Source organism: Chaetodon auriga, chromosome 24, assembly GCF_051107435.1.
Source record: "Chaetodon auriga isolate fChaAug3 chromosome 24, fChaAug3.hap1, whole genome shotgun sequence".
NCBI lineage: Eukaryota > Metazoa > Chordata > Actinopteri > Chaetodontiformes > Chaetodontidae > Chaetodon > Chaetodon auriga.
In genome coordinates this window covers 8,254,579-8,268,794 of record NC_135097.1, presented here as the reverse complement: position 1 = coordinate 8,268,794, position 14,216 = coordinate 8,254,579, and the positions used below count along the sequence as shown (strand labels likewise).

Genomic DNA, 14,216 nt, shown 5'->3' with positions numbered 1-14,216 from the left:
TCTATCAATGATACAACTTCATCACTGGACCACAATAAAATATACTGGCCAGTCACCCACGGTATAGCTCCTTTCATACAGGAACTGCAGCTCAAAGTGCTTTACAAGAAAAATTAGAAAAGAATTATCCTTGTTTCATCAGACTGTAGCAGTCATTAAACACAGTATGTGGCAATTATGTTGAAATCACCCTCTGTTACATCAGTGTGACCTAAATATTAGTCTGCAGTTCCTCATCATGTCTTCATGTTGCCTTCAGGTGCTCAGCAGAAGCCTGTAGTTTTCTATAGTGCATCATATATTACTGAAAATTTTGTGTGCGCCAAGTTAGCATTATTTGTAAAACCGATTATAACACACAGTAACACAGCCAGCTGCCCTGGCCCACATCAGCACCAGTCACTGAATCTTTTTTACCTGGAAAATAAAGGACAATCAACTTAAGTATATTTAAAGTTTATTATCATATAGTTTAGTCTAAACAAAACAATGACCAAGTCTAAAACAATTGACAATAAAAGGTGTCTTGTAAAGTCTAAATGAAACACCCAGATTAAAGCTCTACTGCCCTTCATACATCAAGAATGACAACATATAATGACAAATAAGGGACTATAAATGTTGCATAGTTATTTGTTTCAAATTTAGGTTCTGTATAAATTGATGACCTCTTCCCAACCCCCGAACTTGACATTTGGGGAACTCAATAATAAAAACAAGATACTATGGCAGTAATCCACAAAATATTGTTATTTATTCTTCAAGCAAACGAAAACACATTCATCTTTTGACTGAGCAGCAATTGATAAACAAATCTTAACCGTGTTGGGGATAATTGCACAAATGTACAGCCACGTCCTATGCAGCTGGCGCTTTGTTCCGTGCGATTTTCGAGTTATAATATTTCCGACGGTCTTGGAATGCAGCAGTTGCATTTCGCGATATTGCGTTTAACGCGTCAGGAGACCAGAATGCTCTGTGATTGGGCAGGCGGCTGCTCAATATTAAAAGGTGCCCCTCCCCCCTCCTTTCTGTGGGAATCCCCGCACAACGTGCTCCGCTTTACCCCAAAATATTTTGACTTTTTCGGCTGTTCTAGCTTCTCTTCTGTACACGCACCCGTGACGCATCGCTCTCCAACAACAGCAGCGGGACATACAAGGTAGCGTTGTGGTCATATATGTCTCATTCGTTAATGCAACAGAGCCGGCCGCCACTTACTTGTCCGATAAAGAAAGTTTTACGGCCGTTTAGCTAGCTTTAGATTCCGGGACGTAGGGCTAACGAAATTAGCTTGTTATGCTAATTCTAAGCTCGCTAGCCAACACAAAAACGGTTGTGCGCAGTAATTGCGACTCAAATCCTTGTTATATAGTAGATAGTTAGTCACCTCCAATGACATTTTGACGCACAGTAAAGTTGCAATCATCGAATTATTACGAAAATGCCGACGCGGTTGACTGACGAAGCTGGCTTCATTCAATTTGTGTAGGCCCTGTGCTAACGTTAGCAGGTTTTTCGTGCTGTTTGTTTGCAGGTCTGTTTGTGAAGTCAGTTGGCGTCGTTTGAATTGAATTTCAAACCTTATATCTGTAAAATATTGATGTCTCCGAGACCATTTGTGTGTGTTTTCTAGGAGTAGTTTACTTATGCGGCCTGAACGTTAGTCAGCAATTCACAGAGCCAAAGGCCTACTTAGGTTCAGCTTAGTTAACTTAATTAAATTAAACGTTTTTGGATGGTGTACAGTCAGACAAAACACATCACTTTGGGTCCTTGGGGATTCTGATTCATTGTATTTCATTACTTTGCCATTTTATAGATTAAACATGTAATCCAAGAGTTAAATGTCGTCAAATGAATTAACAATAAAATTAATCGTTGCCAAAAATTTTAATCATACACGACTTGAATAACTCGTCAAATGGGTTGTTTAATAGAGAAATCCAGATGTTACGTTACCTCATGTGTCTAACTCAAATTCTTACTTCCTGTTGATCCCCTCAGCGCTCCTGCAATCTTGGCTCTTCCTCATTTTCTCTCAGCGGTGAAAGGAGGGAAATTAATGATGGAAGAGCAAGGTTTCGACAGCCTGCCATTGAGCCAGTCCCTGCCGCTGAGCCAGGACTCTTTCAGACAGCTGTGGGAGACAGTGTAAGTTGTGCTTTAACGGTAGGCAGCACATGTTTTTTACTCCGGAAAAAAGGTTAACCTGTACGTGGTTGTTTTTTGCAGAGTAACTCCCTCCATCTCCACCATTCCACATGAGCCTATATCTGTGAATGATGTGGAATATGCCATGAACCATGGACCTATGGATATGCTGGTAGGCATGCTGACCCACGCCCTTGTTCAAAAACACTGATATGAGTTGCTGCATGAGAAAGCTTTTGCTTGGATATTAAACTGTCTTGTTTCTCTCCCTTTACAGCTTATGAACGAACAAGTGCTGACTGAGGGCTTCAACGAGAATCTGTTTGAGCTGCCCCCGGAGATGTCCGCTCAAGATAGCGTCACTCCCCCGGCATCCACCGTCCCAGTTACAACTGACTACCCGGGGGAGTACGGCTTCCAGCTTCGCTTTCAGAAGTCTGGCACAGCCAAGTCTGTCACTTCCACTGTAAGTGAATTAAGAAATTCTGCTTCCTTGTTGGCTTTTTGTATGTTTAAACTGACTGGTAAATGTGGCTCAGATCATTTCCAACAATGTATGTACCATAAATTGTCTTATATCTATATTCAGTGTCTGATTTAATGGAATTACACAGAATTTAAATGCTAGTTTAGAAATGTTCAACTGAACTTTGAGGAGCAGACGTGCGCTGATCGAGCCCCTCACCAGAGGACAAAAGGGATTTCCACAGCTGCTCAGTCCTGATGCGCCATTCACTGTTCAAGAGTTTCTCCTTTCCATAGTATAATTTTTTAATGGAGGAACTCTGCTCCTGTTGCATATTATTGTCTTAATTCGTTAGTTAGCTACACAGTCTTTTCAAAATTTGAGGTTTGGAAATACAAAGGTTTCACTACAGTAAGCTCACCCACGAGTCTCACAAGTTTTTATCAACCACAAAATTATTTCTAGGTTGGAAAACATTGAAATCATCTTGAATACATTTTTTAAAAAATGTCTTACCTTGGCATCGCGTTAAAAATCCATTCTTTCATATTTCTCATGCTGGCATTCATGTGGAATCTTATTCATTGTGACGATTCGCTAAATTTTATGGTCTAGAGTCATTCACTACGTTTGAGGAGCCAATGGTATTAATGTTTCCTCGGTGACTCACCCAGCAGCATGCTGCAGTTGGCCAGTTAAGTTGAGGTTAGGAATGTCTGCCCCGATACTCCCGCCCCCTGCGACTCGTGCTGTGGTCTGTGGGTGAGGTGAAGTCTGGTTGTAAAGCACAGCTCTGACATGACGGGACATGTTCCTGCGCCCTCTTCCTCCCGCACAGAAAGGGTTAAAAATGGATGAACGCAAGGTAAACTGTTGTTTTTTTATTTGATAAATCTGGCCTTCCTTATTTGGAGAACTTTGTGTAGTTTTTGGGCTTTGGAGAAGAAAGAGTAGGTGAACCTATTTTAAAGAATAGTCTCTGACTTTTAGTTTTAATAATGGTACGCTTGTTTTTTTTCAGACAGACATCAGACCAGTTCTTGGCACTTGAGTCCACACATATGTACTCACAGCACTGCAGCTCCACAGGTAATACTGTATGTGGCTTTCTCCGTGTGCTTTCTCTCAGTTTTCGGAGCTTCTTAACAAGCTGTACTGCCAGCTGGCAAAGACCAGCCCGGTTGAAGTGCTTGTAAGCAAGGAGCCTCCTGCGGGTGCCATCATCAGGGCCACAGCCGTTTACAAGAAGACCGAGCACGTGGCCGAGGTGGTTCGCAGATGTCCCCATCACCAGAATGAGGACGGTAAGTAAGGTGTTTTACTGGAAAATCGTTTTGGATGAATGTTTGTGTGGTGATGAGCAGAGCAGTCTGTCTGAAGTTGTTTACATTTTTTTTCTAATGTTCTTTTCCAAGCAGCTGCAGACCATCGCAGCCACCTGATCAGAGTGGAGGGCAGCCAGAGAGCCCAGTACTTTGAAGACCTGCACACAAAGAGGCAGAGTGTGACTGTCCCTTACGAGCCCCCACAGGTACTACCCGAACCGCCCCACTCAACCTGTCTGAGGGGGAACATGTCTGCTCTTTCTACAGCAGTGACTTTTACCCTTTCACATTTCCTCAAGTGTCACTTTCAAGTGTTTCCTGTTAGTATTTGCACAAGCTAGGTCTGTCACTGTGATGCTTGCCTGAATATTAAATCTACGTGAAGTAATCCAGGAATGTGGCTCACATGGAAAAAATGGCTGCATTTGGACACCTCTAAGAGTCTATTAAGACTTCATAGAAATGACTTCCTGGTGTTTTTCTCCTGATTGTATACTCTTTAACCAGCAGTGAGTAAAAATAGTTACGCCTTCCTGTTTCAGTTGGGCTCAGAGATGACCACCATCCTGCTGAGCTTCATGTGCAACAGCTCATGCATGGGCGGGATGAACCGCAGACCCATCCTCACCATCCTGACCCTCGAGACTCCAGAGTAAGTCTTGTTTCTCTTTATCAGAAGTGATGGGGCATTGGGAGTCTTGATGAATCGTCTGGGTATAGAATAAAGACATATGGAGGACAAGGGGGTAACATAATGGAATGATTGAAGTCATTGAAGTCATGCATCACTGTTCCTGTTAGCTTGTGCAGCCTTGGAAAACATTTTGACCTCTTACTGCTGTTCACCTTCCCAGGGGACTGGTTTTGGGTCGGAGGTGCTTCGAGGTGCGCGTCTGTGCATGTCCAGGCAGGGACCGCAAAACTGAGGAGGAAAACAACACCAAGATGCAGAACGGCACCAAACAAACTAAAAAACGAAGTATGTTTTTGTCGCATTACATTCGATTTCAGCTTCCATCCCTGCTTGCTGTTTCCTCGCCAACCTCACGTTTGTTTCTTTAGAGAGCGCCCCGGTTCCTGACTCCACTTCTGTGAAGAAGTCCAAGTCGACCTCCAGCGCAGAGGAGGAGGACAAGGAAGTGTTTGTTCTGAATGTAAGTAAAGATGCATACTGCTATCAGGCTGGATGTCTGCAGAATTTTATAATGCTTTTGGATTAATTGTCCTTTGGTTGCTCCTGCAGGTTCGCGGTCGCGAGCGTTTTGAAATGTTGAAGAAGATCAACGATGGTCTGGAGTTGCTGGACAAAGAAAGGTAAGAAGTGCATCCAGCAACTCTGCTTCAAAACAACCTGAATCCGTTTCAGTGGACTAAACTTCAAACAATCCATTTAAGAACGTCTCAACATGGAGTTTAAAGTTTAAAGCCACATTGCTGCGAACATGTTTTATGGTCACCAACTGGGTTTTATCTTGTGTAGATCATTTGCCACTAGAGGTCACTGTGTTTAACATTTATGTTCAACATGCCTCTCACGAGAGTCAGCTGAGGCTTGGAAACATTTCTATTACTGCAGAACCTCAGAACATGCATATTTTTCAGCATGTATGGGGTAATGTGGACCATTTTAACATAAGGGAACTAATTACCTACCAAGTAGTGTTCAATTTAGATTCTGAGATTAAGTTTTGTCATCACCTGCCGCTGTTGCATGTCACTGCATCTGCTGGTTCAAAGTACACCATGATAGTAGTAAAGTAAAAATACTTTTCTAGGATTTCACTGCCCTGGTGAACATTTGCACCCCAGTGCTTTCTAAGTTTCAGTATTGTGGCATTTCATTTAAGTAAAGTCTGTCACCCTTGGCCTAATTTCCGGACACTCGGCGGGTTTGTTCTGCTTTTTTTCCACAGCAAAACCAAGAGCAAGGTGAAACAGGAGTTTGCTGTGCCCTCCAGCGGGAAGAGACTCCTCCAAAGAGGAGAGAGGAGTGACAGTGAATAAAAGCTCATTGCTTTGATCATGAGTCAACAGCATGCCTTCGTCCCTCCAAGCCACCGGCTTTATTTCAGGTTTTTATTCGACATTGGAGCCCCAAATCTCCTCCTGCCTCACCATGCCAGAGCAGAGGAGAGCATTCCATGCTGTAAGCCTTTAAAGGTTCAGTGTGTAGGGTTTAGGGGGATCTGTTGGAGCAGAAGTGGAATATAATCAGAATTTTCATCAGTGTGTGATCACCTGAAAAAGAACAATCATTGTGTGATCCCTTTATATCTGCAGAGGGAGCGGCTCCTCTTCATTGGGGTCCACCATGTTGCACCGCTGTGTCTCTACAGCAGCACACAACTGATGAAACAAACACCGACTCTAGAGAACACCTTTCACGGTTTTGGCCCACTGTTGTAGGGGAGGGGTGTTAATTTCATTCAGTCTGCGTCCTTGCAGCTAGATTGTAGTAAATCCTACACACTGGTCCTTTAAAGGTCCCATGAAATGGGTTTAAGAGGTTTAACTTTGTATTTCCATGAAACAGAATATCAGGTTTGGACCTAAAGTTGGGAGGGAATGTATTTAGTCAGTGTTAATCTTCACAGGGATTATGAGTTTTAATAGCGCCGTTGTTAAACAGTTATGGGAATCGTGCAGCATGTATTAGTCCAGTTTTGAAATCTGAAGTGTTTCCCTGTTTTTTCCATGGAAACATGTTTTCTATGTTTTGTCAAAGTATTAATTTTCTTTTTATTTGGCTTAAAAACAGCTCGAAGCTAACGATACGAGTCACTGCCATTCCTTTGAAAAGTGCAAAGTCATACTCATAAACTTGAATGGATGTTTGCTTCTGTCACTGTTGCTGTATTACTGTACCAGAGCCCATGCAAATTAATGTCCACCAGTCAGACTCTCCTGTGAGGAAGGTCCAACAGCCAGATGTTGTATCCCAGCTGATTAGATTTGCTATGCAAGCAGAAAATACAAATATAGGCCAGATGACCACACAGGCATGTAACTTCATCAGTGGGGCTTTTTCTTTCTTTCTTTTTGTAATCCGTTGTGTTTTATTATGCGATGTATTATTATTTGTTATCACATCATGAGAAGCTGTTAATAGACTGTACCCCCCCCCCCCCTTTTTTTTTTTTTTTTCCTCTCCAAGGATTTATATGTTGTTGTTGGGGTCATTATTCGGCTTGCAGGGAATGTTCACTGTCATGAGTTTTGTGAAAATTAACAGTAGATTTGGTAGATGAGGGGCTGGCTGGATCACCCCAAAAGCGAAACCACCTTTTAGTATTCCGGGTTTTTTATATTCAACAGAAAGTGTGGGTGAGCGGCGGCAGCGGCGCTCACAGGGACACGAGCTAACATGGACCTTTAAACGCCTGTGAGATGATGATGAGGTGCATGACACTCACACATGGTTCAGATATCAAACTGTTTAAACTGATGACATGTTATCAGTCAGGATGTCCCAGCTGTGATTGTAGTTTATATTTCCATGTTTGGACCCCCCCCCCTCAGAAAATACCCAGCACTTGATGTGACCAATAACGGCTGTCAGTGTGACCACTTTTTTTTTTTTTTAACACTGCCACAGAAAAAAAAAAAAAAACATTACTTAAAGGCATTTCTTTGTTTTGTTTCTGTCTCTTTATAGATTATTTTCAGAACTTAGTTTTGTATAAGAGGTTTATCTTTCAGCATTGTTCATTGTCATTGTTTTTTCATGCCTTTTTTTGTACTAATTTGAATTTTGTTACTCCAAGCTTTAAGCCAAAATAAATGCATAGTGCTCTTGTATTCTGTTTTACGACACGTATAAATGTTTTCTGTCTCGGCCTTCATCCCTCTCCTGTTTCCATATTAGTACTTTGCATGTTTGGGAGATGGATGCAAAACCAGTAGCATGTAAAGGCATTCTGGCCTGGGCTGAATGGGGCCTTGTGTTGTTAGTGAAATGTGCAGTTTATTACCTGTTGCTCTGAATGGGTGTTTTTGTGGTGAGAGTTCAGGTCACAGGATGCGTGTGTAGCCTGGGTGAGTAGTGAGACAGCATTTAACTCAGTTTAGTTAAATTTCAAAGGGTGTTTTGTTTGCTTGCTCCTTTTGTAAAACGTAATTTTACAGCAGCTGTCCTCCGGAGAAATTTCGTGAAGCAGCTCAATCGAGCATCCACAGAAATCTCAAAATGGGAAAGTTCTTTCTCAAGGATGAAGTGTGTATTTTAATTTGTTGGGGTGAGTATGTTTTCATCTGTAATCTGTGTGCAGCGTTTATGCTCACTGAAAGAGTTTAAGATGCACCTGGCGATTGTCAGCTATTAATTTGCCAGTTATTTGTGCGTTTGTTGTTAAGCCTTAAGATATATCAGAATACCAATACAATACTTTTTCAAAATATTCAGTTTACAGTGAGAAATTCCTCTTAAAGATGTCACGAATTGACATTTTTGCTTGATAAATGACTTATTTAGTCATTTTCTGTTGACTCGTTTCAGCTCTTTAAGAGTGTGAGAGTTAAAGGGCCCTTCGTCAACGTCAGCAAGTGTCCATAAGTGAGGATCTGGGGTCAATTACAGCTAACTGATGCAGCTTTCATGCATGAAACTTTGCTTTTAAAAGTGCCCATTGACAACAAATGACTTAATGCGAAGTTTCTTTGCAACTGTAATCTAATCTATGACTGAAAATGAAACAATTGTTCCCTGTTCATACTCCTGAGAACATACACAGTGTATTCTGTAACAGCAGGCATTTGGTCAGATGTTGAGAGTATTACAGAAAATAGTAACAGCTTGCCAATTTTATCGCCAAAATGATTAATTGATAAATGGAATTTGCAGTTATTTAGATCTTCCGTTTGTTGTGTCGATCAATTTTCAAGCAGCAGTCTCTCATCCTGCCTCAAATGTGAGCATTTGCTGTTTTTCATTTTTAAATCACAGTAAACTCAGATTTTTGGTCATTTAGTTGGACAAAGAATCGCCGAATCTTAAAATTACATGGTTAATTGTGGGTCAGATATGATTGGTGTATCCCTGCTCGAAACCCGCATCAACCAATCTCTGTGTTTCTCCTCAGCTCTGATGATGATGTCCAGTGCTGCAGAGCAAGAGTACTTCACTCAATCGACAAACCTCACCTGGGACGAGGCCAGGAAGCACTGCCAGGTACGACACGAGCCCCAGTTTGATGTAAAATAAGAGGCTGAAACATGCAGCCGGATTGTGTGATTGACAGCCGTCTCTCCTGTCAGATGTGTTTCACAGACCTGGTCACACTGACTCCTGAAAACATCCAAACCATCGCCAAAGGTCTCACCTCTGAGCACTGGGTCGGCCTCCGCAAGAACCTCAACTCCTCCAGCAACTCCAGTATGTTCTGGTCCCACTGGGCCAACGGGGATCCCCTCACCTTTCAGAACTGGTACCCTGGCTGGCCCGTGCTCAAATCCTCCTCCACCAAAAGAGGCAGCTGCTCCTGCAGCTGCCCCGCAACGACGAGCTCCGCCACGTTCACAGAACTCGCAACGCCAAACGCGACGAGCTTCAGCGGACTGGTAGGAATTACAACCGAAGACGTGACCGATGTTACCACATTCAACAACTTCAGCACCGAAGACATGACGAGTGGACTGACAGACACCCCAGTGCCCACCACAGCCGTGCCCACGACGTCCATGCTGCCATCAGTAGAACCAGCATGTGTGCTGTCGCTGGACAACACTGGTGAAAGGTATATCGAAGACTCCTGCGTGGTCATGCTCAGCTGGGGGGCCTGGATGGAAAAGACCTGTTCGGACCCTCTGCCTTTTATATGCTATGAAGGTATGACTCGTTTAAAACCTCTTTGTAGTGCAGAGCAACTGTGAGAATTAAAAGGGGTTACGGCACATTGATCTGAACTTACACACCAATCTAAAACCTTCCCAAAAATGTCCAAAAACAAAATATCAAAATAAAAGTTTAAGACAAAAAGAAGCTAAAAAACATCCAGATAGCTCTTCCACAAAGTTCCTGAACTTAATAACAATCCATCCACAGAATTGAGGTGTTAGGCTGTCACATGTAGATGATCAATCCTGACAAGAAAGGCATATTTTTGTAACCATGAACAAACATATAGCCCATCAGGTTCTGTGTCAATTAACATCATTTATTTCCAGATCGTTTCGTAAGCAAAGTCCACGTGACCAACGTGACGACCAGGAGCGCCAGCCTCTCATGGCAGCCGGGCCCTGGTAACATCAGCGATTACCGCTTAGAGGTCAAAGGCCACGAAGACCTGACGTACAATCTGACCAATTTGACCTATGACCTGGTCAACCTGATGGCAGGCACCAGCTACTCAGTCCAGGTGGTCCCTGTTAAGTGTGATAGAGACCTCGACTCGCAGGAGGTCGTGTTCTACACCTGTGAGTCTGACTGCGTTAAAATAATACTGTTATTTATTTTAATTGTAGAATAACATAGATGGATGTTAAATGCTCGGCTTTTCCTGCTTACAACATGTTTGATGATTTAAAGTACAGACTGATAAAGTAGTACACAAATGAAGGAAATAATGAGCTTGATTACGTCTCTCCTTTTTTTTTTTTTTCTTCAGTACCCAACAAAGTCGAAAACCTCACTATCAGCAATGTGACGGAAACGTCTGTCTCCCTGAGCTGGAGCAACCCAGATGGAAATGAGGTTTTCTATCTGATTGAGGTCCAGGGTAGGAACATTACGAGTGACACAGAGGACGTAGAGGTCGACGGGTTGACGCCTGGAAACCCTTACACCTTCACCGTCCTATCAGTAGTCAAGAGTAACGCCACATGGAGTGAAGACTCCAACATCACAGCGTACACCAGTGAGTTCATGTCACAGATAAAAGGGTTGTAATGCCTGACAGGATTGATGTAGCTAAGTGAGCTACATGATCCACCTGGTGCACTTTTCTCTACAGGTTTTTTTGTTTGTTTGTTTGTTTGTTTTGGACCTTTTATCTGGGACAGGATTTAAACAGGAAGCGCGCTGTATGACAGAGGGTTGAAGCTGGTTATTTCCTGCTCACGTGATGTGAAATTCAAACTAACGGAGGCCAATCAGAGCCAATTATCTGTCCGTTCTCTCTGTCAGAGCCCGGGAAAGTGTCCGACCTGAAGGTATCTAAGAGTACCAGCGACTGTCTGCTGCTGAACTGGATGCCGCCTGAGGGAAGCACCACAGGCTTCAGGGTGACGGCTGTGAACGACAGTCGTGGGTATGTATTTGTGGACAGATAGTCCAGAATTTATTCACTTGTATAGATTAATTTATATTTACATTGATGTAAACTCTTGTTTAGCTATAAACTGTCTCTCTTTCTATAGACTTCTATAAGATCAGACAATTAATACATCATGACAACAGTTTGTCCCGTTTCCATTAACTGTCAACAGAGCAGACGATTTGTCTTTTAGAGGACACTGTTTCCATGTCTACCAGCTAAACACCAGACTGCTGATTCACTCTCTGATCATTTCGACTGTAAAACTCTGAACAGGAGCCCCAAACTACAAAAAGTTGTGTTATCTTTTGATTATACAGAGTGTTATTCAATGGAGAGGTGAACCAAACAGAAGTGAATGTGACGCAGCTGCCGATGGGCACCAAGATAACCGTCAGCGTGACGGCGCTGGCCAACGGCACTCTGGAGGGAGAGAGCGTGACCATCGTCAGCTACACTGGTAACTCTGGGCGAACGCTCTCACAGTTGACTGCTGGTTGTTGGTTATTGGAGAAATCCACACAAACAGAGCAAAAGCTCTTTCCTGCCGTGCTGAATGCCACTGATGTGAATTTGTGTCTTCTGCATAGCTCCTGGACCCATTTCAAACCTGACTTTGATCACAACGCAGGACTCCCTCAATGCCACCTGGAGCTCCAACGGTAACCCTGAACCTGATGGTAATTCTTCATTTTTCACCGCCACGCTCCAGCTGGATGGCAAGACTGTAGGAGAAAATAAAGCAGGAGTCGAGCTCAAGACGCACTTCGGCGGACTGAAGACTGCGGCCAATTACACAGTGATCGTCTACATGGTTAACGGACACCTCAAAGGCCCGCCGGTGCAGAGCTCCAAGTTCACCTGTGAGTCACTTTGGCCTCGGTTGCATTTTCCTTGTTTGTGCGTCCGAAGTTATAATCCTGGATGATCGGACGCATGCAAGCGTGATTTGATACCTACAGCAAACGCTCCTCGATCAGCTGCTCTGTCAGAAATAAGAGACAAAGGCGGTGTATCTGTTTACAGAGCAGCCAAACGAACCTTTTCCATCCTGACGTGTTGAAGATGGATCACAGCTGCTTCTCGTTCTGTCCCTGCAATATCCAAAACTGATTACATTTTTTTTTTTCAGTTTCAGCTCTAGTCTCTGTGACAAACACAGTTTAAACGCTGCAGTGAATGGTGGACCCCGCCACTAACGAGGAAAACTTCTATGTCCCCTGATGGAAAATACTAAACATTTATGATGAAAATCTCCGACTGCAGGATTATCTCATAAATCAATGCCTCATTTTCCTTCTCTTCCCTTCTTTTTCAGTGCCATCGCTGCCTACTCACGTCACAGTCAGCTCCTTTGATAAAGACAAAATCGCACTCCAGTGGAGGGCCCCTGCCAACACTGCGGCAGTCAACTACTCTATCAGAATCAGCTCCAGCTTCTGGGGCCACAGCTGGTCTGTTACGACGAGCGAAACCAACCACACATTCCACAACTTGATGTCAGGGACCAACTACACCTTTGAGTTGCGAACAGAGGTGGATGGGATGTCAAGCGCCCCAGCAAATCTGTCACATTTTACAGGTGAGACTCTCAGACCTAAAGGTCTGTACAGGCGGTTTTGGTCTTGAATATTTTTTTTGAATTGCATCAGGAGATGTTCTGCATTTACAAAGTAAAAGTGACTCTCGTGCAGCCGTGACGGATGCTGCAGGAGCCTGTTCCATCCTCCAGACCTGCACCGAACACTGAACTGGTTTATCCAGTTTTTGGGTGGATGTTTGCTCGGACGTGGCTGAAAACCTCCTTTTTCTTCTCTGCTAACAGCGTCTGACCTTAGCGGACATTTTTTATTCTTCCACATGCAAATTGTACGGCGTGAACCTTGCTCTGGCTTCCTCTTCACACACTCTCTGTTTGTTCCTCAGTGGCGGAGAAAAGGGAAATCAGTCTGTCCATGCTGTGCTCTTCGGCCGAAAGTCTCCGCTGTGATAATGACACCACAAGGGAAAGTGTGATTGAAGAGGTACGTCAGTCACCGCACGGACAGAAACGAAGGCAGAGTTTGAGGCGTAAACTTAAGCGAAAGGTGCTGTTTTTATTCTAGAAGTTCTCTTCTGGACTAAAACAAAATGGGCATGTGCACCAATTATTTAGAACGAATGGCTCAATTTGTGTTTTAGAAATAAAGTTGGGTTAAAAATGTCAGGTAATAGCTTTCTGTATTTTCCTGTGTTTTGTCGCAGTTGCGTGGCCACTTCCAAACGCTGCTGGGAGACGGTATTTTCTGGAAGCTCAAGGAGCAGGAAACCGACAATTAAGCACAGGGAACATTTCATGGCTCCATGGCTTTAAAAAAAAATTTGATTGGTATTGGTGAGCATTTTCTGCCTTGGTCTTTTAGAAACATGTTAATGTTAAAAGCTTTTGCATCACACTACGGCTCAGGAAATCAAACATTAAGTAAGAGGTTATAATGTGGTGTTTTGTGATTCTTGTGATGTGCACTCACTGTCAGTCGTCTATTTTCAGAATTTCCTCATCAAAGAGTGCAAACACTATATAATAATACAATAGTGGATTTTAGATTTTTGTTTATTTTATATCTTTGTGTTCTCAATAGTAAGTCCAAATTAGGAGAAACTGAGACAAAATTATAACATAATCAAAGTTTTTATGCACTGAGTCAAAATTACATGTGGAAATTCAAGTTTGTATTGATTCTGAGTATTTATTTATTTACTCTAACGTTCTGGGAGATGATTTATTCAGCAAAAATTAAACTTAATTTTCTTGTTTTATCTTGTTTCTTTGCTCCACGAAGTTTTCCAGCTGACTGCTCAGTCTTCACTGAACGGAATATGTGTGTATGAACATGTACTGGTAACAGTGTATAGAAGGTGAACTCATGCACTTGTTGCAAATATGCAACTATGGTTAAATAAATAATAGCAGTGCATACCCCTCCCTTTTATTGTTTTTTTTCTAATTTGATTAATTAGACCTTGACCCGATGGCTCTGC

General features: G+C 42.9%; 2 protein-coding genes across 3 annotated transcripts; both read left to right on the top strand.

The window, feature by feature from the left end:
• Positions 1-1,030: 1,030 nt before the first annotated feature.
• Positions 1,031-7,743, top strand: tp53 (tumor protein p53). Of its 2 annotated transcripts, none has more exons than XM_076724600.1 (11): positions 1,031-1,162; positions 2,008-2,154; positions 2,236-2,326; positions 2,432-2,620; positions 3,750-3,924; positions 4,039-4,151; positions 4,488-4,597; positions 4,800-4,924; positions 5,008-5,099; positions 5,189-5,259; positions 5,859-7,743. In XM_076724600.1, the coding sequence occupies exons 2-11, from the start codon at positions 2,066-2,068 to the stop codon at positions 5,947-5,949; spliced, it is 1,146 nt and encodes a 381-aa protein (XP_076580715.1). In that variant the 5' UTR covers positions 1,031-1,162; positions 2,008-2,065; the 3' UTR covers positions 5,950-7,743. The 2 variants fall into 2 exon arrangements, with proteins under 2 accessions (XP_076580715.1, XP_076580714.1); XM_076724599.1 differs by having other exon boundaries at positions 4,036-4,151.
• Positions 7,744-8,965: 1,222 nt separating this feature from the next.
• On the top strand, positions 8,966-14,195 carry LOC143317461 (receptor-type tyrosine-protein phosphatase eta). The gene is made up of 10 exons (XM_076725616.1): positions 8,966-9,112; positions 9,199-9,769; positions 10,108-10,356; positions 10,548-10,796; positions 11,066-11,189; positions 11,516-11,655; positions 11,786-12,058; positions 12,514-12,777; positions 13,122-13,219; positions 13,440-14,195. Exons 1-10 carry the CDS (start codon positions 8,966-8,968, stop codon positions 13,512-13,514), a joined length of 2,190 nt encoding a protein of 729 aa, XP_076581731.1. The 3' UTR covers positions 13,515-14,195.
• The last annotated feature ends 21 nt before the right edge of the window (positions 14,196-14,216 follow it).

Excerpts from the sequence above, each read along its gene's own strand:
- tp53 (XM_076724599.1), top strand. The coding sequence starts at position 2,066 with ATGATGGAAGAGCAAGGTTTCGACAGCCTGCCATTGAGCCAGTCCCTG. Across the intron at positions 4,925-5,007 it reads CAAACAAACTAAAAAACGAA|AGAGCGCCCCGGTTCCTGAC; the intron begins GTATGTTTTTGT and ends TTGTTTCTTTAG. Across the intron at positions 5,260-5,858 it reads GAGTTGCTGGACAAAGAAAG|CAAAACCAAGAGCAAGGTGA; the intron begins GTAAGAAGTGCA and ends TTTTTTCCACAG.
- LOC143317461 (XM_076725616.1), top strand. The coding sequence starts at position 8,966 with ATGATTGGTGTATCCCTGCTCGAAACCCGCATCAACCAATCTCTGTGT. Across the intron at positions 11,656-11,785 it reads GACCATCGTCAGCTACACTG|CTCCTGGACCCATTTCAAAC; the intron begins GTAACTCTGGGC and ends TCTTCTGCATAG. Across the intron at positions 13,220-13,439 it reads GGGAAAGTGTGATTGAAGAG|TTGCGTGGCCACTTCCAAAC; the intron begins GTACGTCAGTCA and ends GTTTTGTCGCAG.